Below are 22,841 nucleotides of genomic sequence, written 5' to 3'. Positions count from 1 at the left end.
TCACTAAATTTAAGACTTTGTTACTATGCTTGGGAGCAACCATCAGTTCCTCTTCGTAAACTCTCCCCTAAGACTAAAGGGTAGTTTAGTATTTTTCGTTTTCTCTTCTTCCAAACATACAGATACTCACGAATAGGAAGTAATTCGCCGGCGACGGCCACCCGCCGCCCCGTTAAATCGCCGGCGACCGGCGCCCACTGCCCGTCGTAATCCAACCAAGGGGAATAGGAGTTCGTTGCTGCTCGTGCGCGATCTGCAAGTATGCTGCTGCTCTCCTCGCCACCAACCACCTCCCCGTATCTGCAAAAGGCATGCATTCAGCCATTCAGGAAGCCATTCGGTGGAGCCGATTCATACATCTGGACACGACCTGCGCGGCTGCGCCTAGAATCCGATTGGAAGTGCCGCTGGCCTGCTGACTGCCGCCCACTGCCGGAGCCCGCCGGCCTCCCACAGTGCGCCCCGGCTGCCGGTTCCTTGCCTCGGCTGCCGTCGTTTTGTCTCGAACAGTCGAACTCTGAACCAGGGGTTGCGGAGCCCACCGGCGCTAGGAAAGGGAGGCAACTGCAGGAGAGGAAGAGAGCGGTAAAGTTACCTTGCTGCCCTTCGAATTTATTTTGAAATTAGTTCCTAACCCACATATTTTAGGTTCGTGTCCACAACTTAAGTTCTTTTGTAAGTTCTTCCTATTTTGTAACCATTAGATCTATCTAAACGGGGATGGCTCTCTCTTTTTTTGCAAGCACTTTAAAATTTCTCAATTTAAGATATTGACTCGTGATGCATTACCTCGCCTAGAATGGGTTGATTCCCTGAATCAAATACTCTGTTACAAAAGAAGTCAATTGCTAATGCTCAGTCATACATGCCTCATGATAAAATAGTAGCACACGCCCATATATAAACAGAACACCCTATGATCTTGTCAGTACACCACTGCTTCCTCCATCTCCTTGCCTCGTCTACCAACATCACCTTCTAAATGGTTCAAACTAATCTGCTGATGTTGAGACATAGTTCTGCTGATCGTGGCGAAAGAACGCTGACTCGGACACTGGCACCGACATTTTCAGACGTGCATCTCTTCTTCAGTAGTCGAGAACAATCTTCTTCACAGAAGCGTACGTGCCAGTCGCAGCAACCACGGAACCCAGAACAATAATGGTGGCGATGAGCGCGACCTCCGCCCTGCTGCAGCGCGCCACGCCGAAGATCTTGAGGTAGAAGATGCAGGGGAGCAGCATCGCGGCCATGACGCTGAGGAGTGAGCCGACGAGCGCCATGAGGTGTCCAAAGAAGGGCACCGCGAGCGCGACGACGACCGTGCTGACGACCAGCAGGGTCCTGACCAGCACGTTGATGGACCTCTTGCTGCTGCCGCGGCCAGAGCCGGAGCCGGCGGCGAGCAGCAGCCTCTCCTCCACCGCCGTCGCGAGCGGCGTCACCATCAGGGCGTACTTGGAGAAGGGGCTGATCAGCGTGGTGTAGATCGCTAGCTTCGAGCCTATCTTGCCCTCGGGCAGGTTCAGCGTCACCTGGGACTTGACGTCGTCGCCGTACATGAGGTAGCCGAGGATCGCCATGGATCCGTAGTTGAAAGTGCACAAGACGAAGCATATGACAAGCACCTATATGCAAGCAAAAGAGACACGTACAGACTTCAGTCTAGTCTTGCATACTGTAATGTATAACTGCATATGCATAGGGATAAAGTATACTACTGTCCAGTCACTATCATATATTTTTACGCCTCCTATTGTTTAATAGTGAACCATTGTGGTAGAAGACAAAGCATTTGACGCATCAGTTTGGAACCACACATTGAGATGGCAGCGCAGCTGACTCCGAGGCACCAGATGCAGTATCATACTCGGCCATGACAGCTGCTACTGAAGGCTAGTGTTTGTTTTTCTAAGGAAACCTATACTGATTGTTACTTCACAGCCAGTCAGTCAGGCATTGAGTTCCCTCTTTTGGTATCTGGAACTTTTGCTCAGGACAAATGTTAATTTCACTTTCAACACAAAAAATGCAGTAGTGGAAGACTGGAAGTAGAATGAACTAAGGAAGCAAGCATTCTGTTTTCAGTTATGTCTTAATCTTTGGTGCCATGACCATGAGAATAATGCACAGCTACTCACCCTGGAGAACCTTTTCTTCTCCTTCATGGAGTTGCAGAGCGTCGGGAAAATGGCATGGCCGCAGTAGCAGAAGGTGTAGAGGCCCAGAGCAGTGGGGAGGCCACTGACGTTGAGCATCCTCCCCTTCGCGCGGAACCCGACGCCGTCGGCCACCGCGGTCCACAGCACGCAGACGACGACGACGGCCGATGCGAGCACGCCGCTGGCGGACACGTAGGCGAGCACGCCGAGGCTCCGGAGCCACGTGGTGGGCAGGATGACGAGGGCGACGAGCACGACGAAGAGCTGCTTCCCGGAGACCACGAGGGTTGCGGCGCCACCGCCGTCGCCGCCGCGGCCGAGGCCGAGGCTGATGCTGGTGCCCGGGAACAGCTTGTCCAGGTTGTCCCCTTCCAGGATGAGGAAGCCGATGGCGACGAGGTAGAGCTCGGCGTAGAGGAACGCGGACGCGGCGAGGCGGCCGCCGCGCCCGAACGCGAGCGCGCCGATGTCCGGGTAGCCCCGCACGGCCGGGGACGCGTCCATGCACCGCTGCAGGAGCAGGCCCGTGTAGCAGCACGCCGTCGCGACGACGAGCAGCAGCGCCAGGCTCAGCCACCCGCCCTCCGACAGCGCGTACGGGATGGACAGCAGCCCGACGCCTGAGAGAAACCAAGAACAACCAACATTGGCATGGCAACGCCCTGTATAACTCCAGTAGAAACGAAGCTGGCAACGCAGGCCACAAACGCGACGTGTACACACTCACCGGAGAGGCCGTTGAGGCCATTGAAGGAGGTCCACACGAAGCTCGCGCCGCCGTCGGGCTCCGCCGGGCCGAAGCCGCGCGCCTCCGGGTCCTTGCGCGCCTCGTAGGCGTGGAGGAGGGGCTGCTGCACCAGGCCCCGCAGCGCGGCCGGCGAGCCGTCGGGCGGGCCGCGCGACGCCGTCCCACCATTGGCCATATCTTATCCGGCTGCCTCCGCTGCAGCTAGCAAGCTGGCGCCGCGCGTGCACGCACGCACACGCACCCGATGGAGCAGAAGCGAACCGAGCACAGAGCAGAGCAGAGCACCGCCGCGCGAGCCGTAAATAACAAGCCTGCGTTGTTTATGGGGAAAGCTAACGGCTCGTTTTTCTGCCCGTGGCCGTGGCCCGTGGGCACGGTGCCACGGTGACGACTGACGAGACGAGCACGGCGCCACGAGTTGGCTGCGTCTGGTAACAACTCAGTCTCCCCTAATACGTCATCTATATTGTTGCTTCTCATATCCTCACTTTGCGACCAACTTTACCATCCTGCTGCTGCTAATAGCTCTGCAGGCGCGGCCTCACCGTCTCACATCGTACAGGCACCACCCATCGGCCATCGTTGTGCCGCGACCACCGCTCTAAACCTCTCCTCTAGGCTTTGCCAGGTGACACGAAGGCACTAAAAACTCTTGAACCCTAGTCATAGACCTAACCCAACGCCCTCTCACCTTCTTCTCCGATGCCCCTCAAACTCTTCTTTGATGCCCCTAAAATCTGTTTTCTTTGAAAAGATATTTAGTTATGGTTGTGACTAATAAGATATACTACTACAATAATACTACAACGAGAACGATCATGGTGGAGACTGGAGAGTCGGCGTCGTCCTTGCCTTTGAGTTTGCGGGCGGCCATGTGCTCGGCGAGAGGCCGAGAGAGAGAGAGTCAATCCAGATCCCCTGGTCGGATTGGCTGTTCCACGAATCATAGTGTTTCGTCGCGATCGCCCCACATAACGCAGATGTTTTGTCTACGAACGAGATCCATGTGGTATACTGGTAGTTTTTATACCTATCTACTGTACAAAAAAATGTTTATTCACGACGCACGGAGCTCGATGGAGACTGTTGAGAAGAACCCAAGTGTACGTGAATGAAGACACTGCTGCCTGCTGGAGAGTGTAGGGCGGCGACCTCACGTGGTGCCACTGCCACCTCAGTCCTCATCCAATCCATTTCCACACTCCACAGTCGCATACTCGCATGTGGTAGATAGAGAGCGAGGAAGAAAAGACGGGAACTGCTTCGCTTACAAGCACAAACCATTTGTCTGCAACCACATCCCTATCGGTTGTAAATTGTAGCCGGCCTGATGTACGTCTTGGGCCCAAGAGACCTGGCCCTGTTCTGCTTCGGTGAGCTCGGCCCGAAGGCCCAACCACCAAAAGCATTGCAGCCTGTTACGCTAACAGAGAGGAGTCGATCGACCAGCAGGCGTCCAGTCGAGATCGCCGGCTAGTCCCGTCCGTCAGCCAGGTCAAAGAGGTCTGGCGGCTAGAGGCTAGAGCCTAGAGGCGGGCAGGCAGCCAACACGCGAGGCCACGTTGATCGTACGAGACTGAATCCTTTGGTTCCTTTGGTTCTTGTGGAGTTGTACAGTAGATGGCACAACCAAAAGCTTTCCAGGCTCTTAGGCTCTCCCACGTCAACCCCTAAAAAAAACATATTCGTCCATTGTGTAGCGCTACAGACAAAGGGTTCAATACATATTCGATATCTTCTCCAACAACAGGACACAAAAGAGAATCATTTCTGCAAATGAGTTTCCAGAAGAGAGGATGCCCATATTTGGGTTGTGCCTCTCAGACAACCTAAAATAGGTCTCTCGTATATGTACTCTGTTGGAGGCAGATTTTAGATCTCTTACTACTCATTTTAGGTTTGGGTGTCCATATAGGTTTTTTTTGTTGGAGACAGTCTTAGCAATCGGCAAACCGATAATGCCGATTATAGGTGGCCATCGGGCTAGCATGGCCCGCCCGGCACGCCGTGCCTCTCCAGGTCTCGTGCCTGGCCTTCAGTCCAAGCACGGTACTATGGGCCAAAATTCGTACCGTGCCGGCCCGCTAAGCACGTCCAAATCCGTGGGCCATGCCAGCTCATAGCCCGGTGACCTTAAGACACCTCAAACTGCTTCTCTCATCCAATATTTCTTCATTTTCACAATCACAATCACAATCACAATTCATTCACATTTCACAATCACAATTCACAAGTAATAAATTGATCATCACAGATTCTAATTTCTAACAAAAGCCACCTAAGGCGATAAAAGAATTAAGATAAATGAGCTATTTGAGCAATGCTGCCTCATTAAAAATATTTCTATGTAAAACTCATCCTTATGAGAAACCCGAGAAAGGGAAAAAGAGTGCGGCATAGCTCTTAATTAAGTCTTAAACCATTGTGAAAGGATCAAGATGTCCAAGAGGAAGGTGAATTGAGCTAATTCTAAATTTTTTTGCAATAATTAAACTCTACGGTTAGCCCAATTAACCCCTTGTGCCTAGAAAGTGTTTCTATTGATCTAACGCACAAAAGTTTAGCACCCTAAGTTCCAATCCTACTCTAGCATGATAATTCTAGGAATGTAAAAGACAAGAATTGAATTGCTCAAAGTAAAGAGAGAAGGAGGAACGCGACGATGTTTTGCCGAGGTATCAGAGAGTCGCCACTCCCCACTAGTCTTTGTTGGAGTACCCGCGCAAGGGTGTAGCTCTCCCTTGATCCGCGCAAGGATCAAGTGCTCTCTACGGGTTGATTCTTCGACACTCCATCACGGTGAATCACCCACAACCGCTCACAACTTTAGTTGGGTCATCTACAAGCTCCGCCGGATGATCACCAAGTTCTCCAATCATCACCAAGCCGTCTAGGTGATGGCGATCACCAAGAGTAACAAGCACGACCTCTCACTTGACCACGACAAGCCTAATGAGAAGGGTGGATGCACACTTTGCTACTCTTGATCTCACTAATGAGGGCTCTGAAGGGTCGAGATGGCGGACTAGAGGGGGGTGAATAGTCTTTTCTAAAATTAATCGTGTCGGCTAACCGAAACAAGTGCGTAATTATAACTATCGGTCTAGCCAAGACTACACCCCTCTATATATGTTCACTAGCACCTTGCAAAGATAACAATTATGCAACAAAGGTGCCGGACTAGTTAGAGCTCTCCTAAACAATTCTAGGAGCAAGGTTACACAAACCTATGCCACTAGTACTTTAAGCAACAAGGGAGCTCCTACACATGCTAGTAAGCAAAAGCACAAAGCTAACAAAGCTCACTAGCAATGCTCAATAACAAGGCAACCAATGCCTAATTAGAGAGCGCAAATATTTAGCTACACAAACTAAACAATATGACTAACAAGGTTACTAAAACCAAATTAGCCATGCAAGGGAGCCACTTCTATGCACAAGCAAGAAGATAATTAGCAAGCTACACAAACTAACTAATTACTAAAGCAACAACACAAGCTCAATGTATATGAAAGTAATTGCAAGCTTGTGTAACGGAGATGCAAACCAACGGGAAGAACAAAGGTTGACATGATGATTTTTCTCCCGAGGTTCACGTGTTTGCCAACACGCTAGTCCCCGTTGTGTCGACCGCTCACTTGGTGGTTTGGCGGCTAATTAGCATCACCCGCTAAGCCCGCACGTCGGGCGCCACAAGAACCTACCCCTTGAGTGAGGGTAGCTCAATGACACGCTTTACTAGAGTTGCTCTTCGCGGCTCCCACGGGGCGAGCACAATGCCCCTCACAAGCACTTCTCCGGAGCGCCGCACAAGCTTCTTGCGCGCTTCGACGGAGACCACCAAGCCATCTAGGAGGTGGCAACCTCCAAGAGTAACAAGCACCACCAGCTTGCAACTCGATCACCTAGTGCCACTCAATGCAACCTTATGATGCAATCGCACTAGAATCGCTCACTCACACAATCGAATAATCACTATCAAGTATATGTGTGATGGAGGGCTCCCAAGCACTCACAAGCATGGACACTAAGTCCCTTGAGGTGCTCCACACCAGCCATGGCCGAAGGCCACTTCTATTTATAGCCCCAAGGGCTAAACTAGCCGTTACCCCTTCACTAGGCAACGGTCGGGCCGATCGGACGCTCCGGTCGTGTTGACCGGACGCTGGACCTCAGCGTCCGGTCGCTCACAGACAACCATGTGTCCCGATTCCAATGGTCACTTGTCTTGACTGGACGCAGCAGCACTCAACTGACCGGACGCTGAACCCCTAGTGTCCGGTCGTTTCCAGTAAGGTACCGACCTCGACCGGACGCGTCCGGTCATACTTGATCGGATGCAGCCAGCGTCCGGTCACACTCCAACTTCTGCGTCATCGTACGTCAGCCTGACCGGACATAGCCTGCCAGTGTCCGGTGCATTCAGATCCAGCGTCCGGTCAGTTGACCGACGCTAGCATCTTTACGACCAACGCGTTTTCACTTCTAACATCTTCACCCTTACTCCAATGATATAACCACCAAGAATTTGCATCCGGCGCAATAGAAAATAGGCATTCCATTTTCCCGAAAGCGCCGAATCCCACCGAGAGGGACCCAAACCCATCTCAATTCTGCAAACACCACCTCCTTTATAAATGTGCCAACACCACCAAGTGTACACCATCATGTGTATGTGTGTTGGTATTTTCACAATCATTTCCCAAAGGATGTTAGCCACTCAACCTGCCACGCCACTCGATCCTAGCGACAATGCAAAGTTATATCACTCGAGTGGCACTAGATGACCGATATGCAAACAAGTTTGCCCCTCTTGATAGTACGGCCATCTATCCTAAACCCGGTCATAAACTTCTCTACACACCTATGACCAGTGAAATGAAATACCCTAGGTTATACCTTTGCCTTGTGCATTCCACTCCATCTCCTTCAATGTCGATGCAACACATACACCAACACAATCAATAATGATATGATCCACTTCATATCATCACATGATCATATTGGTTCATCGATCTTGACTCTACTTGCTCTTCACTGTTGCCATCGTCCATCAGCGCCAAGTCTTGCTCAAGCTTCACCGCCACGTGGTCCATCATTCCAAAGCCTTTGACTTGCCCTTCACGCTTGCAACCGGTCCATCAAGCCAAGTCTTGTCTTGATCTTCTTCACCTTGATCACATGACTCAATATCATGTCTCATGTGCATTTAAGCTCCTTCATCATCACATGTGTGCGCTTTGCAACATCTCTAAGCTATTTTCACCTTCATGGCATATGTTGCTCACACACATATATCTATGGACTAATCACCTGTGTATCTCACATAAATACAATTAGTCCACCTAGGTTGTCACTCAATTACCAAAACCAAGCAAGGACCTTTTAGGCTCTCTTTAGGATTCTCAAATCACAATCATCTCACTAGGACCTTGCTCTTCTTGGCACTCTCAAAGATGTTTCTCAGCTATTTGAATGAGCAAAAGTACCCCCACACACGAATGGAGAAAGTATTTATAATATGGGCTGAAAATGAACCGTTATGTGCCTCTATGGGGTGATCGGACGCACCGATTAGTTCACCCTGAACTCCAGTGTTTACAGTGTGACCGAACGCTGGCCAGCATTCGGTCAGCACTAACCGGACGCGTTCGGTCATGATTTTCTCTCTCTAGAACCTTACTAGAGTTGATCGGACGCTGGCTCTCAGCGTCCGATTGCACTAGACAAAAATATCTCAGTCAAATGAACTGACCAGGCCCTGAGCCAGCATCTGGCCACACCAGAGCCAGCGTCTGGTCAGTATTTGACCCTTCATTCATTTTCAACTCTCGAACGTACGTGAATGAAGTTTGCTCCATTGGATCTAAGGGCTATTTTGGAGCTACCTAGTGCTAGATTTAACAAGTGTGCACCACACCTAACTCACTAGACTCACCTAGGTCAAGCTACCCGTCCATACCCCCTTAATAGTACGGTCAAAGAAAAAACAAAGTCCTAAACTACTCTAAGTGTCTCTTCAACTCCAAACGACACTTAGAATTAGTCCATCCTTAACCTTGTCGTCCATCCTTTGAAAACTAAAATGATTTTCATCGTAGGGGCATGACCACCATGATTGCCCAATAGATCTCCATTACCGTAACCTAACTTAATTGCCTCTACAAAACATACGTTAGTTATAGTAATCGCGTATTGTCATTAATCACCGAAATCCAACTAGGGGCTTAGATGCTTTCACATTGTTCAAAGGTTTTAGTCACAGATACAGATAAGATAATAGATCACTCTCAAGTCTCTCAAGTCTCACACAGACACTAAGTACCAGCAGAAGCCACAGATCCAGATGTGCCAGCCCCAGATGTGTCAGCAGCAGCAGACCTAGATGCATCTTCATCAAGATACAAATTCTTGAAGAAGTCTTCGAACACTTGGTTGTCAACACATGTTGTAACCTTGTTTCTCCTAACTCTCAATCCTTTATGTAAGCCAGCATCTCCATAGTTTCAGACAACAAGCATCGTCGCTGCTCTTCAATTATCATTCCTGTCAAGCTGAAACATGATTCTGAAGAGATAGTAGAAATAGGAACAGACATAATATCTCTAGCCATTATAGATAGGATATGATAGGTTAGTTTGTGGTCACGCCATCAAAGAAGTAAATCGAAGTTATCCTCATATGAAGTGACAATGTCATTGTCCAGATAAGTTGAGAGCTCAGAAGCAGCAGCAGAAGCAGATTGAGATAAAGTGTGGGCAGAGGCAGGGGAAGGACCAACAACACCAGATGATCTAGGGCCTTCAAAGATTCTTTTTCATGCCTGTTTTTTCTTACCTGTATGGCTTGCAGGCTGTGCAGCCCTTTAAGACCTAGCTACACCAAACTTTCTCTAATATTTGTTAAATAACTTGTAAATTTTAGTTTTCACATCAGCATAATATGAACTGTAATCACAACCAGTGTTCTCTTTAAGTATTTGCATAGCATTAAATAAACTTCTCAACTTAGCTCTAGGATCAAGAATGAATGCAAATGAATATAACCGAGGTATATCCTACCAGTATTTAAGGAATTTAAGTTTTATAGGATATACAACATCTATTAGATTTTGATCTTCTTCACCTACATGCAAATGAGAAGCAATGTCTAGCAGATGATACAGAATAAGTTAACTAGTTGGAAAGTAAGCACCAGAAAAGAACAACTATGAATTCATAAAATACTTATAGGAACTCTAATATCTTTTCAGCTATATACCAATGCCTTGCAGTCAACAATATTGAGCCATAATTGGCATTAATGAACGTAGAAAAAACATCCTTATGTGGAACCAAGTGTTTAAGCATAAGGTATGTAGCATTCCATTTAACATCCATATCTAAGCCAAACTTTCTAGGTCTAACACCCTGAGCAGTACAGTAGTTCTTAAACATAGTAATTCTTTGATTAGAAAAAATTAAGAAATTAATAGCGGCTCTAAAATCTTCTTTGTAAGGTTTGAATCTTTTTAAACCAGATTTTACAATCAGATTAATGATATGACAAGCACAACATTGATGCACAAGACTATACTTACGCTTATTAGGATCTAAAGGCTCAGATGAAGGATTACAACCCACATAACCAACAAACATAGGTGTCAAAGTATTCATAGCCTTAGCATTAGAAGAAGCATTGTCTAGAGTTACAGAGAAAATCTTGTCAATAAAAGCAAATTCCTCAACTACACAAATAAAAATTTCAGCAATATTTTCACCAGTATGCTTCACCTCAATCAACCTTAGACCAATAACCTCTTTCTGTAACTTTCAATCAGCACTCACATAATGAGCAACCACACTAATGTAGTTCTCCTTAGCATTACCAGACCAAATGTCTGATATCAGAGCAACAGAGGAAGCAGCAGACAACATAGAATTCTTAAGCATATTACGACATTTAGTAAATAGCTTACTAAGATCTTTAGTGGTGGTCTGTCTAGAAACCTTAGTAAACCTAGGGTTATGAACACGAACAATGTACTCCTCCTAGAACTCTGTCTCACCAATACCTAAAGGCAAATCAAGTCTAGCAATCAAGCGACACAATTTAGATCCAGCAACATCAGGTTTATAGTTCTAGTTATGCACAGAACCATCAGGATTATAAGCAAGCCTAAACTGAACCCTAGCAGCTTGATCAGTTTTATGCCTACAAGATTTCTGGTGCCTCTTCAAGTGGCCAGTGCCAGCATTAGATCTAGCAGCCAAAGTATGCTTACACATTTTATATGTAGCTTTAGTGCATATTTTTCTACCATTCACAGTCTCATAGATCTCATCAAAATCAGCCCACACAATAGATTTACGCTTGCCAACACCAGGTCCAGAAGAGGTACCAGTACCAGCAATAGATGGAGTTGAGCCATTAGAGCAGACCGGGGTCCCAGTCACCATCACCCCTTCACCAATGCCGCCGTCTAGATCGATCAGAGCAGTAGAGCCGCTACTGACATCGATACCGAACAAGGCATCAGCGTCCTCACGAGTGTCGTTGTCGTCCTTAGGGGCTTGGCCTGCCGTGATTAGATCATCATTGCTGGTGAGTGGCCAGATGATATCGTCATCAACAACAGCCATGGTGCCCTCGACCGTGGAGGGCTCTCCAGCACCATTCCTCAATGGTGCGTGGGGCCGCCTTGGTCACTCTATGCCATAGCTAGAGGACGACGCATCGGCTACCGACCTACGCAAAGAGATGAAGGAAGAAAAGAATAGATCAGTATAGATCAATGGAAGAAGAGGGGGGTTAGGGTTACCTGTGCAATCGGAGCCCCAGTGCCAGAGAAGACGAGGGCCACCCAGAGAAGACGACACACCGGTTAAAAGGACGGCGAGCGGCAGAGGAGGGACAGACGGGGACATAAACTCATATAATCACCGAGATCTAGAGGGGAGATAGGGAGATAGAGAAGGAAGAGGCACAGAGAGAGAGGGGGGATCAGGTAGGAGGAGAAGAGAGCGGCTCGCCCGCAGCAGGCGGATCGAGGTCACCAGAGTCGGGGAGGTCGGGCTGCTAGCAGACGAGACGGCGAGGCGAGAGCGGCGCGGCGGGGGGAATGGAAATGAATTAGGGTTCAGGGGGAGGGAGAGGGCGCCGCGGCCGCTCGCTTATATACGAGGGGGGAGGCGGGGAGCCATTGGGGTTGGCTGGCTGGGCCACTGTGCCGTTGGGCCTTGGGGGACTAGGGGGTACCGGGCCACTGCTGAGCCGACCATTGTAGGCCGGGCCGTGCCATGTCAGCCCACGGGCCTAAGCAGCGGCCCAGGCATGGCCTGCTCCCCCAGGCCAAGCCGGCTTGAGCCCGCTGACCATCGGGTTGTGCCGTGCTTGGGCCGGGCCAAAAATACGGGCTTCGTACCGGGCCACCGTGCCTCGGGTTGCATGGACATTTATAATGCCGGCACGCTTGCCACCGCCCGCCGAGCTGAAAGCAATGCCGGCCCTAGGGACAGAGCACGGGGTGCGACGGCCGAGGGCCCCAGCGGAGGAGGGGCCCAAGCCTAGGTATACAAACCCCTAGGCCCTATAGTCCATTAGACATCAGCAAACTACGTAATAAGAAGAGAGGCATAGAATTGGTCAACCAGCCCAAGAAGACAACGTCGGTCTTTCTGGCTTTCTTTCCTAGTTTTCACCACGGCCCTCGAGCAGAGAGGAGGCGAAGAGCTTGCAACGCACCAACGCTTGATGCACATACGCGGAGCCAGCGACGAGCCACGCCGCCACGGAGAGGCGGACTGCCGGAGAAAGGACGAACGACGTCGGCGACTAGGCAGGGCTCCACAACGACGACATCTTGATTCTTGACTTCTTGAGAATTGCGATCACCGATCAGTTGTTTCAGTTCATATCAAGCCCTAGATATTTTTTTCCTTGTTCATTTTTAATCTAAATTAATTATTTATATAGTATTCCAGGCTTCTAGTACTTTGTACTCATATAGTCATGCTAGTTTTAAAAGTACAAATATATTGCTTTTTTAATCTATGTTGTTCCTCGATAATTATCAGAGATGATAAATTAAAAATATATTATTGAATTTGTTTTCACTTTGCAAGTAAAATTGATATCTATATATATTATAAGATTTTTATACACCGTCCTGAAGAACCATCCTGACGAGTTCGCCCGAGGGCTCTTAGAATCGTAGGACCGGCCCTGGCTGAAAGCATCAGATGCAAAACTCAATTTGGCCGCCATCGCCTGGTATTCGTGGAGGAGGAAATCACCAAGCTAGTCAAACAACGGGTTCTTGGAGCCGAGATAGCATGTCGAATCGTCGATGAGCATGCATGACGACGGCAACGTCGCGCACTGTGGCAATAGGTCGATGTGGTCACCTCCGGCGGCCGTCCTGAGTCCTGATAAGGGAGTGGATGGAAGGGACCGCGTCGATTGGACGTGCGGCGGCGGCTAGCCCAAAAGATGAGAACAAGCATGGAAGATTTTAAATTTGTGGCGATATGATTGTATATATATAGTTTGGGTGAACATGCAGGGTGTTATTGGAAGCTAGTAGCCAGTTTTTCTAGGGCAATAGGCCATACAAACGTTTGGCATGCAATAGGCGATGGACATTCCTGTGGCGTAAGATGTGGACTGAAGATGAGAGAGTCTGGATTGACCTCCCAAGAAAACAGGAAGCGGCCGGTGATTCGATGAGGAAATGTTTCGGGCTTCCTAATCTTTCTCGGTTGGCAGTGGCAACAGGCGATGTCACCAGAGATCGGTCAGTGAATCAATGCAATGCAATGCAATAGGACTGGGGTAAATATGAACAATGGACCCTGACGGGCGGTTCAAGTGCTGGTGGTGGTGGACTACACCCGTAGTATCTGGGAGTCCAGCTGCAGCAAAACGTGCCAGATAGTCTTGTCTGCCGTGTTGGTCCGGTACTCCGGTGATGGGAAGTACTCGCCTACTCGGTAGCATCGCCCTACAGCTGGCTACATGTTTTCTTCCTTGTGCAGATAAGGTCAGAGGTCACAGGTGCTATGCTAGGCTACTCTAGAAATCTTGTGGACCACCGAGAGTCAAATCCTTCTTTTGGCTATTGTTATTCATAAACACACAAACATATGGTTTGCAGGATCGTGATAACTGCTTGCTTATGTGATCAAGCCCCTGAGTGGCTGAGTCTGTCGACCACCTTCTTCTTTCTTGCGCCTTCTCCAAGGTCCAAGGAACCGTGATTCTGCAATGGATTGGCCTGCTGAGCAATCTAGTGGTTGGACGATGAGAAGGTCCACTGGCTGATTATTAATTGGTGGTTAGCCAAACACAAAGCTGTGCCAAAACAAATTCACAAAAGGATTCGATGTGCTGGTGCTTCTCATGGCTTGCTAATTTTTTTACTAGTAAAGATAGAGCTTTATTAACTTTTTTTTTTTGAGCCTTAGAGCTTTATTAAGGCCCTGTTTGGCATGGCTCCAACTCTGGGTGGAGTTGCTCCACTCCAGAACTCCAGGTGGAGCCAGCTCTAGGTGGAGTCGTAGCTCTAGGTGGAGCCAGCTCTAGGTGGAGTCGGAGCTGTAAAAGAGGTGCTCCAAAACTCCACCTCCATTTGCACTACAGCTCCATGGAGTTGGCAACTCCATGGAGTTTTGGAGTTGGGGTGTTTGGCTGGAAAATTAGCTGGAGTTGCTGGAGTTCAGCTCCAGAGCCATGCCAAACACCCCCTAACTAGGCATGAAGTCGGGGGGGCGGCTATAGTTGTGCTCGAAGGAGATTGCGCTAGAACAAGCTATGCCAATCGAGGCCTAGTGTAGTCTCTATATTTTCTTTCCTTTTTTTACAATGCCCATGTGCACTGTCTCGTTATAGAGATCAAAACTTTGTTTTTTATATATAAATATTCTTTTTTTATATATAAAATAGTTAAGTCAAAACTAAAATCAGTTCGACGGTCGATACGGTCAACCAACTGCCTAAGGCCCTGTCGCGCCACCAGCAGGTAGACGTGCTAACATGGCTATGTTGTGTGCCATGACCGATCATGGGCCAGAGAAGTAGAGTGAAACCATCTAAGTCATTAGCTTTGGTTTCTGATTGACCGTTGTTTGATGGCAGGTGACGGGACCAGTGAGATGGTGACATCCGCTTCGGCTACAATAAGATCCTTCAGGCACTTCTTCACCTTGACGGCTGTCTTTGTTGACGCCCGACAGCCTAATGAGCAAAGCAAGGGTTTTGCATATCTTAAGTTTCAGGCTCTTCAGTTTAATGAGCAAAGCAAGGGTTGTGGCAATGGTAGAAATCGATCAAGCCTGTGTTATTTGGGGTGAAACTCCAATTGATTCTCTTCCAGCAGTTGCACGATCTTGTCGTCAATGGCATGTGGCTATTACGATCTTCATTTGAAGAGAAAATCTACATCTATTACCTCACCAGTATGCTTTTAAATCTCTAGCAAGCAACGTGTTTCTGAAAGAAAACAATCTCAGAAGGCCTCTTTGTATTTATTTTCTTTTTTATTATTGGTCGATGCTTGTCAAAATGTTTATTTTCCTTGATATTAATATATATCATATCCGAGACATTTTTAGTCTCTTTTCAAAAAAGAAAAAGTGTTTGACTAGAAAGAGTGTTTTTCGTGAGTTGCGTCGACGGTCCAGGCACCTCATGGGACGAGATGAGGGCAAACAGCCAACACATGAAAACTGGTACGTGTTGAGTGCGCAAAAAATGGACTTCCGTCTGGACTTCCCACATTCTTTCAAAAAGAACGACCACATGATCCTTGTGGCTTGTGAGAACTGACACAAAAAAGACCAATGCTGAGTCCATTCCATCTTATCCCTTCGCATTTCAGAGAACAAATATACTAACAAAAGTGTCAAGCCAGGATAATCCTTGGTGTGCTGGTGGTACTGATAAGATCTGTCTATCTCGTTATCACTCTCTCCCATCCTGTCCATCTCTTTACTTCCACCATTCTTCTACCATCTCTCCATCCGATCCGACAACAATTCATTAGTCTTAAGCTTCAAAATTTCATTAGCTCCACATAGCTCAGCGCACAGGGAGACATATTCCACCTCTCTTAACCTCACAAGAGATGCACATAATAGCCACCTTAAGCCAATCTCCATTTCATTTCTCATTGAAAGGATCAAGATGTCCAAGAGGGGATGTGAATTGGACTAATTCTAAATTTTTTTGTAATAATTAAATCCTATGGATAGCCCAATTAACCCCTTGTGCCTAGAAAGGTGTTTCTATCAAACTAACGCACAAAGGACTTGCAACCTATGTTCCAAACTTACTCTAGCATGGCAATTCTATGAATGTAAAGACAAGTATTGAATTGCACAAAGTAAATACTCAAAGTAAATGCTCAAAGTAAAGAAAGAGAGGAACGCAGGCGATGTTTTGCCGAGGTATCGGAGAGTCGCCACTCCCCACTAGTCCTCATTGGAGCACCCGCGCAAGGGTGTTGCTCCCCCTTGATCCGCGCAAGGATCAAGTGTTCTCTACGGGTTGATTCTTCGACACTCTGTCGCGACGAATCACCCAAAGCCGCTCACAACTTGAGTTGGGTCACTCACAAGCTCCGCCGGATGATCACCAAGCTCCCAATCACCACCAAGCCGTCTAGGTGATGGCGATCACCAAGAGTAACAAGCACGAACTCTCACTTGACCACGCGAAGCCTAATGAGAAGATGGATGCACACTTGGCTACTATTGATTCACTAATGAGGCTACTCTCTTGGATTCTCAAATCTCAATCGCCTCACTAGGACCTTGCTCTTCTTGGCATTCACAAACGTGTTTCTCAGCTGTTGGAATGAGCAAAAGTGACTCCACACACGAGTGGAGCTTCTATTTATAAGGCAGCCTGAAAAACGAACCGTTATGAGCTTCTGCGGGGTGACCGAACGCTCCGGTCAGTTCAACCCGCGAACCAGTAAAAATGAGTTGACCGAACGCTGGCAGGGTCCGGTCAGCACTGACCGGACGCGTCCGGTCGCATGAAACCCTTACTGGAACCTTACTGGACTCGACCGGACGCTGAACCCTCAGGGTCCGGTCAGTACTGACCGGACGCGTCCGGTCGCAGATTCCCTTCTCTAGAACCTTACTGGAGTCGACCGGACGCTGCCTTTTAGCGTCTGGTCACTTGACCTCTTCAGCGTCCGGTCGCACCGAACGCAGACTGCTGATCAAATGAACTGACCGGACCCTGCGGCTAGCGTCCGGTCAGCATTTGACCCTCCATTCACTTCCAACTCTCGAACATATGTGAATGAAGTTTGCTCCAAAGGATCTTAGGCATTCATAGGAGCTACCTAGAGCTAGTTTTAACAAGTGTGCACCACACCTAACTCACTAGACTCAACTAGGATCAAGCTACCTGTTCATACCCCCCTTAATAGTACGGCCAAAGGAAAAAAACAAAGTCCTATACTACTCTAAGTGTCACTCCAACTCCAATCGACACTTAGAACTAGTCGTCCTTAACCTTGTCGTCCTTCCTTTAAAAACCGAAAACGATTTCCATCGTAGGGGCATGACCTCTTTGATTGTCCCAATCGATCTCCATTACCATGACCTAACTTAATTGCCTCTGTAAAACACACGTTAGTCATAGTAATCTTATATTGTCATTAATCACCGAAACCCAACTAGGAGCCTCTCATAGAGACTAATCTTTTATTTCACCTAACATTTCTTATGGGCCTTAGAATTTATTCAACCTAATTGAAATATGGTTAACCACGTCATTAAATCTATCAAAGATAGCTAACTCATTATAATTAGCTCGGACAGATCCAAGTAACCACGTTACCACGCAATGAACTATGCAGGGCACGTTTGCTAGTGAGATACGGGCAACGGTTTGTACGTCGCTACTTCCACACTGAATCGCTGAGGAATCGGAGTGCAGGGACGCCTTTCACCTCCATATCAAGGAGCTGAGCCTGGATCAGCTTCAGGCCGCCAAGTTCATGGTCCTCCAGTATCGCACGGAAGGCACGTGCTTCTTCCTGAAATTGTAAGGTTTGCACTCAGACAGCTGCATCCTGATCCAAATTCAGAAAGCAAGGCTACAAGGGATGTGAATAAGCCTTCGATAATAAATAATGAAAATATATGCTACACTAATATCCATTGAAACGCAGTAGACAGTAGACTTGTGCATGGAGCCATCCTGTCCAAACCAAGTGGCTACAAGTCATGGTCTCATGGGCAACGCTGAGTAGCCAGAACAGCAGAAGTTTGCTTACCCTCCGTTTTGCAGCACAGAATCTGCAGTCGGATGCAGATGGTGGCAACACCTGATTTACGATGAGCCTTCTTGCATCCACACCATCCTTCATTAATGACGCGTGAAATCTTGATGACTCACTAACTGCCATCATCTGAGGAAACAAGCACCCACAAGATTAAACTGGCTCCTAATCTGCAGCTAACCTTATATGACTTCCATGACCTGTTGATGGTTTTTTTCTTTCTTTCTTTCTTCTGAATCAGATTGTTAATATACCAAGCAGCATAATTTCTATTGCCCATGGAAGTCTATGAATACAATAATAAACATGCCTCCAAATATCAACAGGGTAACACTACAGATAAAATAAGTAAATGTTGCTGCCATTGCAAAAATTGTGGTAGCTTTTACCGTTGGAATTGTCACAATGATGAATTCTGTTGATTGTGGATCAAACAAAATCTCACGCACTCTTGCAATCTGCTTCCTTAGTTCCTCTAGCCTGGCAGACTTGATGAAACAAGGAAGATGATAAGCTCGCAGTTTTCTTTTCAGCCCACATTAAAACAAATCAACTGGAAACTGTTGCACACTTACGATTACTTGCACGTTCTTAAGAGACATATCAGAGGATGGCATGGACAAAGCGACATTAATGCCCTGAAATAAAAATGTGCAGCACCATGCATCACACATTTGCATAACCAAAAGACAGATTCCAAGGTTCTAGAAAAACTCAAAGGGAAGAATGCAGCAAGACAAATTTCCAAGCTTGCAGAAGTTTTGTTGTACGGCCCCGTTCGCTTCGCTTGAAAAAACAAGCTGAAAAGTACTGTTCGCTGATTTGTTGTGAGAGAAAAACACTGTTCCGGCTGAAAAGACAAGCTGAAAAGTACGGATTATAAGACAAGCATGTAACTTGTAGCCTTTAATGCCTAGTACACCCTATCTGTTTTGTCTCTCTTTAACAATTAAATATCCCCAACTGCATTTGCAACAAAAGTATACTACAAAATGCTATATTGAAGCGTATTGTGATTTTTGGAGCACATGCTGCATGGAATTTACTGCCCTCTAGTATGCGGATAAAGAAATTCAGTGAAGCACAATTAAAAGCATTAACTCCATAACACGATAGAGTCAAAAGGACTCATAACAGGGGAACCTAGACAAACAATTTGGTGTTACAGTCTACAGTCTCAAAGAGGCGCACTGTCCAAAACTCCAAATTGAAACCATGCGACAATTTTCGCAGTGACAGTATCTCAAGTGCATCTGCGCATGATTGTAGAAACTCCCTAATCACGTTACTGATACCACTCGTCCTTGCCACTATATCATAATAATTTATAATATCACAAGGAAAAATAAGTGTCAAGCTTAAACATATACAAATGAAATTCATGAAGGTATCATAGAAATAAAAACAGGTAAGCTAACTAGATATATTAAAGCTCTCACCTTGATGCTCAAAACGAGGAACTTTTCAATCCAATCAGAAGCTGACAGAAGCTTAAGTGTATGTCCCTATACAAGACGCATGTGGTCAAATAACTGTCAGTGGATGAAACGAAGAACATAGTCAGATTAGAACTATTGTGGTGAGAAGGGGACAAACAGTGGATGGAGCATCCAGCACTATACGCCTAAGTTTATTGGGCCCTTGCACTTCAATGGATTTTATCAGCTGCAAAGGATACACATCAAGTGATGAGTAATTTTGGAAAATGCATAAGCAAACAGTAAAGCAAGTAAATTTCGATTGATACCTCTGATAGTAAAAACGCTTCTTCAAGTCCAGGGGGCATTCCACCGAGAATCTCATTAAGCATAGACTTTGCAACCATCAAAGGACAAATGCATGCACAGGTAATGTGATCTATAAAGAATTTAAAAGAAAGAAAACTTCTTTTCTTGAGCAACAGCAAATAAATACTTTATTTGGGACAATCTCCTTGGCATTAGACAGCATCAAACCAAAAGTGTAAGTGCCATGCTGGATCAACTGACCACTAAACTACAACGCTGAAGAAATGATAAGTTGATACGTGCTAAAGAACAAAAACAAGGATATGAAGCTAATAGCCCCGTGGAAAGTTCAAGCATCTCCATTTATCTCAGGTCACAATACCAATAAAAAGAAGATCAGTGCAACAATCAATATACACTTAGTCAACAAAGAAATATAGCTTGAACTTTATAGTTGCTGCATTCACCTAGTGTGGAGATTAATAATTTATTGGAGGGCCATTCAAAAGAAAATGAAGAAGGGAAATGCAAATTTCTAGGTAGTTTATACCATAATATCAGAATGTGTTCCAAGCCCCATCTTTCCAAGTACATTGTTGATAAAAGATCCAACATCTTCTGGTTTTCCCTTTAACTTCAGATGGCCAATCTGCAAAAGAATGTGTTGCGGACAATGTAACAGATAGTTAAAGCCAAGCCAGCAGGACAAGAAAGAGATCTGTAACGTAAGAAAACACAATGCATCGTCGCCCTTGGGAGCTGTCCAGCCAGGAGTGAAATGATTTGGATGATCTTTGACCATTTCTTACAAAACCAAGCGTTTGTTTTATCATGTTACCTACCACCAAATACAATCCAAGGCTTTCATTTCCCAACCGGGCAGCACCTGCTTAATCATGATAGCACAGAGAATAAAATTTGAAGTAGAATGGCAAAAGCTCTAGCATAGCATATCCTACCTCAACTGCAAAAAGAGAGTCAAATCCATCGACGCGTACAGTTTTGCCATCACTCATGTCCTATAAACAGCACAAGCAAGACATTCAGCAAAGATACTAAAGAGACAGTTTTTTCGAGAAGGTGACAGAGGCTTTCAGATACTTGTTCAAATAAATCACCCAGTGACCGAGATGGTTCCGTCGATGCAATAAGTGTTGGTTCACCATGGTTGGCAAACTTCACAGCAAGCGACCCCGCCATGCTTGTTTTCCCCACACCACCTTTGCCTCCAAAGACATAGTACCTCTGTGTAGAGGCAAGCATCTCGCCGAATCCTCCACTCGCATCCACCAAACTAGAATTGTGTCTTTCTGTACAATATTTCAGCAAGAGCATAGTCAGCGTTTCCCTTTCTACTTCAGGGGAGCATCTCAGGTTGTGAGTAATAATCAAATAAATATGAAGCAGGAGTATCGGGGGCAGCGAGATTGTTGGGATCCCTCAAAATCCTAAGATTTAGAACATTCCAGAACAATAAAACATGAACAGACCATGAATTAGCAACGATCACTGACTCTAAATCGCCAAAAGAAAAGGCTGGTTAAAGCACCCAAAAATTCGCACGCATTAGCTTAAGCTAAATGAGAAATGGATTAACAAGAGGACAAACCCTGGAAGCTAAGGTGATACATGAGGGGCAGCAGGGTCTTCTCTACCGCCGGTGTAGAAATCCGGCGGCGGCCCACGACGGCGAGTCGCCGGTACATAGGGTTTAGAAGCGCCGCCATTTTGCTCCGGCGCAGGGTTCTGCTGGCCTTCTTCTGCGCGTTTTGGCGTCCAATTGGAATCGCATAGGTCATGTCTTATACTGTAAGTTATATATAATCATTGTATAAACACAAACATAGGTCAAGATGGCCGAGTTGGTCTAAGGCGCCAGTTTCAGGTACTGGTCCGAAAGGGCATGGGTTCGAATCCCATTCTTGACAATATTTTGAAGTTTTTTCTATTTTTTTTTCATTTTGATTTTGAAGCATTTCTCATTCTTGACGATATATTTTTTTAATTTCTAAGTGTTTCCATTTTGAAGCACTTTTATTATCTTCTAATGGTTTTGAAGTTTTCCTATTTTTTCATTCTGATTTTGAATCATTTATATATCATTCTTGACAATATTTTTTTGTAAGTGTCTCCATTTTGAAGCATTTTTTATTATCTGCTCATGGTCTAATCGCCTCAGTTTTTATTTGCCTTTATGGCGATTTAGTCCAACAATAGCAAATCGTGCAACAGAAGTTATTCCAGATAGTCTTCCGTGTTATCGCATTTTACCTCTTTTGTTGCACATGAAACATGGATAGCGTACAACAATTATATGCTGGGACGGAGATAAAAAAAATATATGAGGACGAGAACCATTTATCCATGGCTGTTTTTTTTTAAATTACACAGTGCAATGTAGGGTCTACTTGGTTGGCTTCCAATTCTTGCTCAACCAAAATCATGGTAAGCTTTATTTTGTTTATTAAAGCTTGTTGGTGAATTGGAACAAGAATTGGTTCTAACGATAGCTTCTTTCACATTGTTGCATCATTCGCTAAGGCAAGATAGGCTCCTGATGTTACATGCAAAGCTGCAAATTTCTAGAACTTTTTTGGCTACTATAATATGAAAATGTATCCTTAGGATGTTATTGATTTATGGTGAGAATTTGTTTCTTGCTATATCCCGTTATCAATTACTTCCTCTGTCCTAAAAGAATGTAATTATGGAAAACGTGTCGGTCAAATTAGTTCAACTTTGATCAAGTTTATAGTAAATAATATTAGCATTTATGTCTCTAACTAAATTCATTATAAAAATATATTCTATAACTAATCTATTGATATTTATTTTGTTCTATGAGTATTATATATAGTGCATTTTCATATAATTTTAGTCAAAGTTTAAACTGTTTGACTCATCAAAATGCGAGAATTGCATTA

The 22,841-nt window shown here is 46.1% G+C and overlaps 2 protein-coding genes and 1 non-coding gene across 3 annotated transcripts; 1 reads left to right on the top strand and 2 right to left on the bottom strand.

Moving 5' to 3' along the window:
- Positions 1 to 775: 775 nt before the first annotated feature.
- On the bottom strand, positions 776 to 3,399 carry LOC136493089 (amino acid transporter AVT1I-like). Its single transcript, XM_066489132.1, has 3 exons — positions 2,890 to 3,399; positions 2,142 to 2,782; positions 776 to 1,628 (listed from the first exon to the last, which is right to left on the bottom strand). Exons 1-3 carry the CDS (start codon positions 3,083 to 3,085, stop codon positions 1,089 to 1,091), a joined length of 1,377 nt encoding a protein of 458 aa, XP_066345229.1. The 5' UTR covers positions 3,086 to 3,399; the 3' UTR covers positions 776 to 1,088.
- A 14,142-nt stretch (positions 3,400 to 17,541) lies between these two features.
- On the bottom strand, positions 17,542 to 21,672 carry LOC136493190 (ATPase GET3B-like). Its single transcript, XM_066489243.1, has 11 exons — positions 21,527 to 21,672; positions 21,019 to 21,227; positions 20,877 to 20,936; positions 20,468 to 20,566; positions 19,938 to 20,003; positions 19,787 to 19,855; positions 19,630 to 19,695; positions 18,766 to 18,828; positions 18,580 to 18,678; positions 18,185 to 18,319; positions 17,542 to 17,944 (listed from the first exon to the last, which is right to left on the bottom strand). Exons 1-11 carry the CDS (start codon positions 21,642 to 21,644, stop codon positions 17,807 to 17,809), a joined length of 1,122 nt encoding a protein of 373 aa, XP_066345340.1. The 5' UTR covers positions 21,645 to 21,672; the 3' UTR covers positions 17,542 to 17,806.
- A 92-nt stretch (positions 21,673 to 21,764) lies between these two features.
- On the top strand, positions 21,765 to 21,845 carry TRNAL-CAG (transfer RNA leucine (anticodon CAG)). The gene has a single exon. It is a non-coding gene; the product is annotated as a tRNA-Leu (tRNA).
- The last annotated feature ends 996 nt before the right edge of the window (positions 21,846 to 22,841 follow it).

The sequence above is a fragment of the Miscanthus floridulus genome, chromosome 11, assembly GCF_019320115.1.
Source record: "Miscanthus floridulus cultivar M001 chromosome 11, ASM1932011v1, whole genome shotgun sequence".
Classification (NCBI taxonomy): Eukaryota; Viridiplantae; Streptophyta; class Magnoliopsida; order Poales; family Poaceae; genus Miscanthus; species Miscanthus floridulus.
Note: the sequence above shows the minus strand (reverse complement) of the source record. Positions and strands in the feature narration are given on the sequence as shown.

Excerpts from the sequence above, each read along its gene's own strand:
- LOC136493089 (XM_066489132.1), bottom strand. The coding sequence starts at position 3,085 with ATGGCCAATGGTGGGACGGCGTCGCGCGGCCCGCCCGACGGCTCGCCG. Across the intron at positions 2,783-2,889 it reads TGGCCTCAACGGCCTCTCCG|GCGTCGGGCTGCTGTCCATC; the intron begins GTGAGTGTGTAC and ends GGTTTCTCTCAG. Across the intron at positions 1,629-2,141 it reads AGAAGAAAAGGTTCTCCAGG|GTGCTTGTCATATGCTTCGT; the intron begins GTGAGTAGCTGT and ends GCTTGCATATAG.
- LOC136493190 (XM_066489243.1), bottom strand. The coding sequence starts at position 21,644 with ATGGCGGCGCTTCTAAACCCTATGTACCGGCGACTCGCCGTCGTGGGC. Across the intron at positions 20,937-21,018 it reads TGGGTGATTTATTTGAACAA|GACATGAGTGATGGCAAAAC; the intron begins GTATCTGAAAGC and ends TGCTGTTTATAG. Across the intron at positions 20,004-20,467 it reads GAACACATTCTGATATTATG|TCTATGCTTAATGAGATTCT; the intron begins GTATAAACTACC and ends ATGGTTGCAAAG.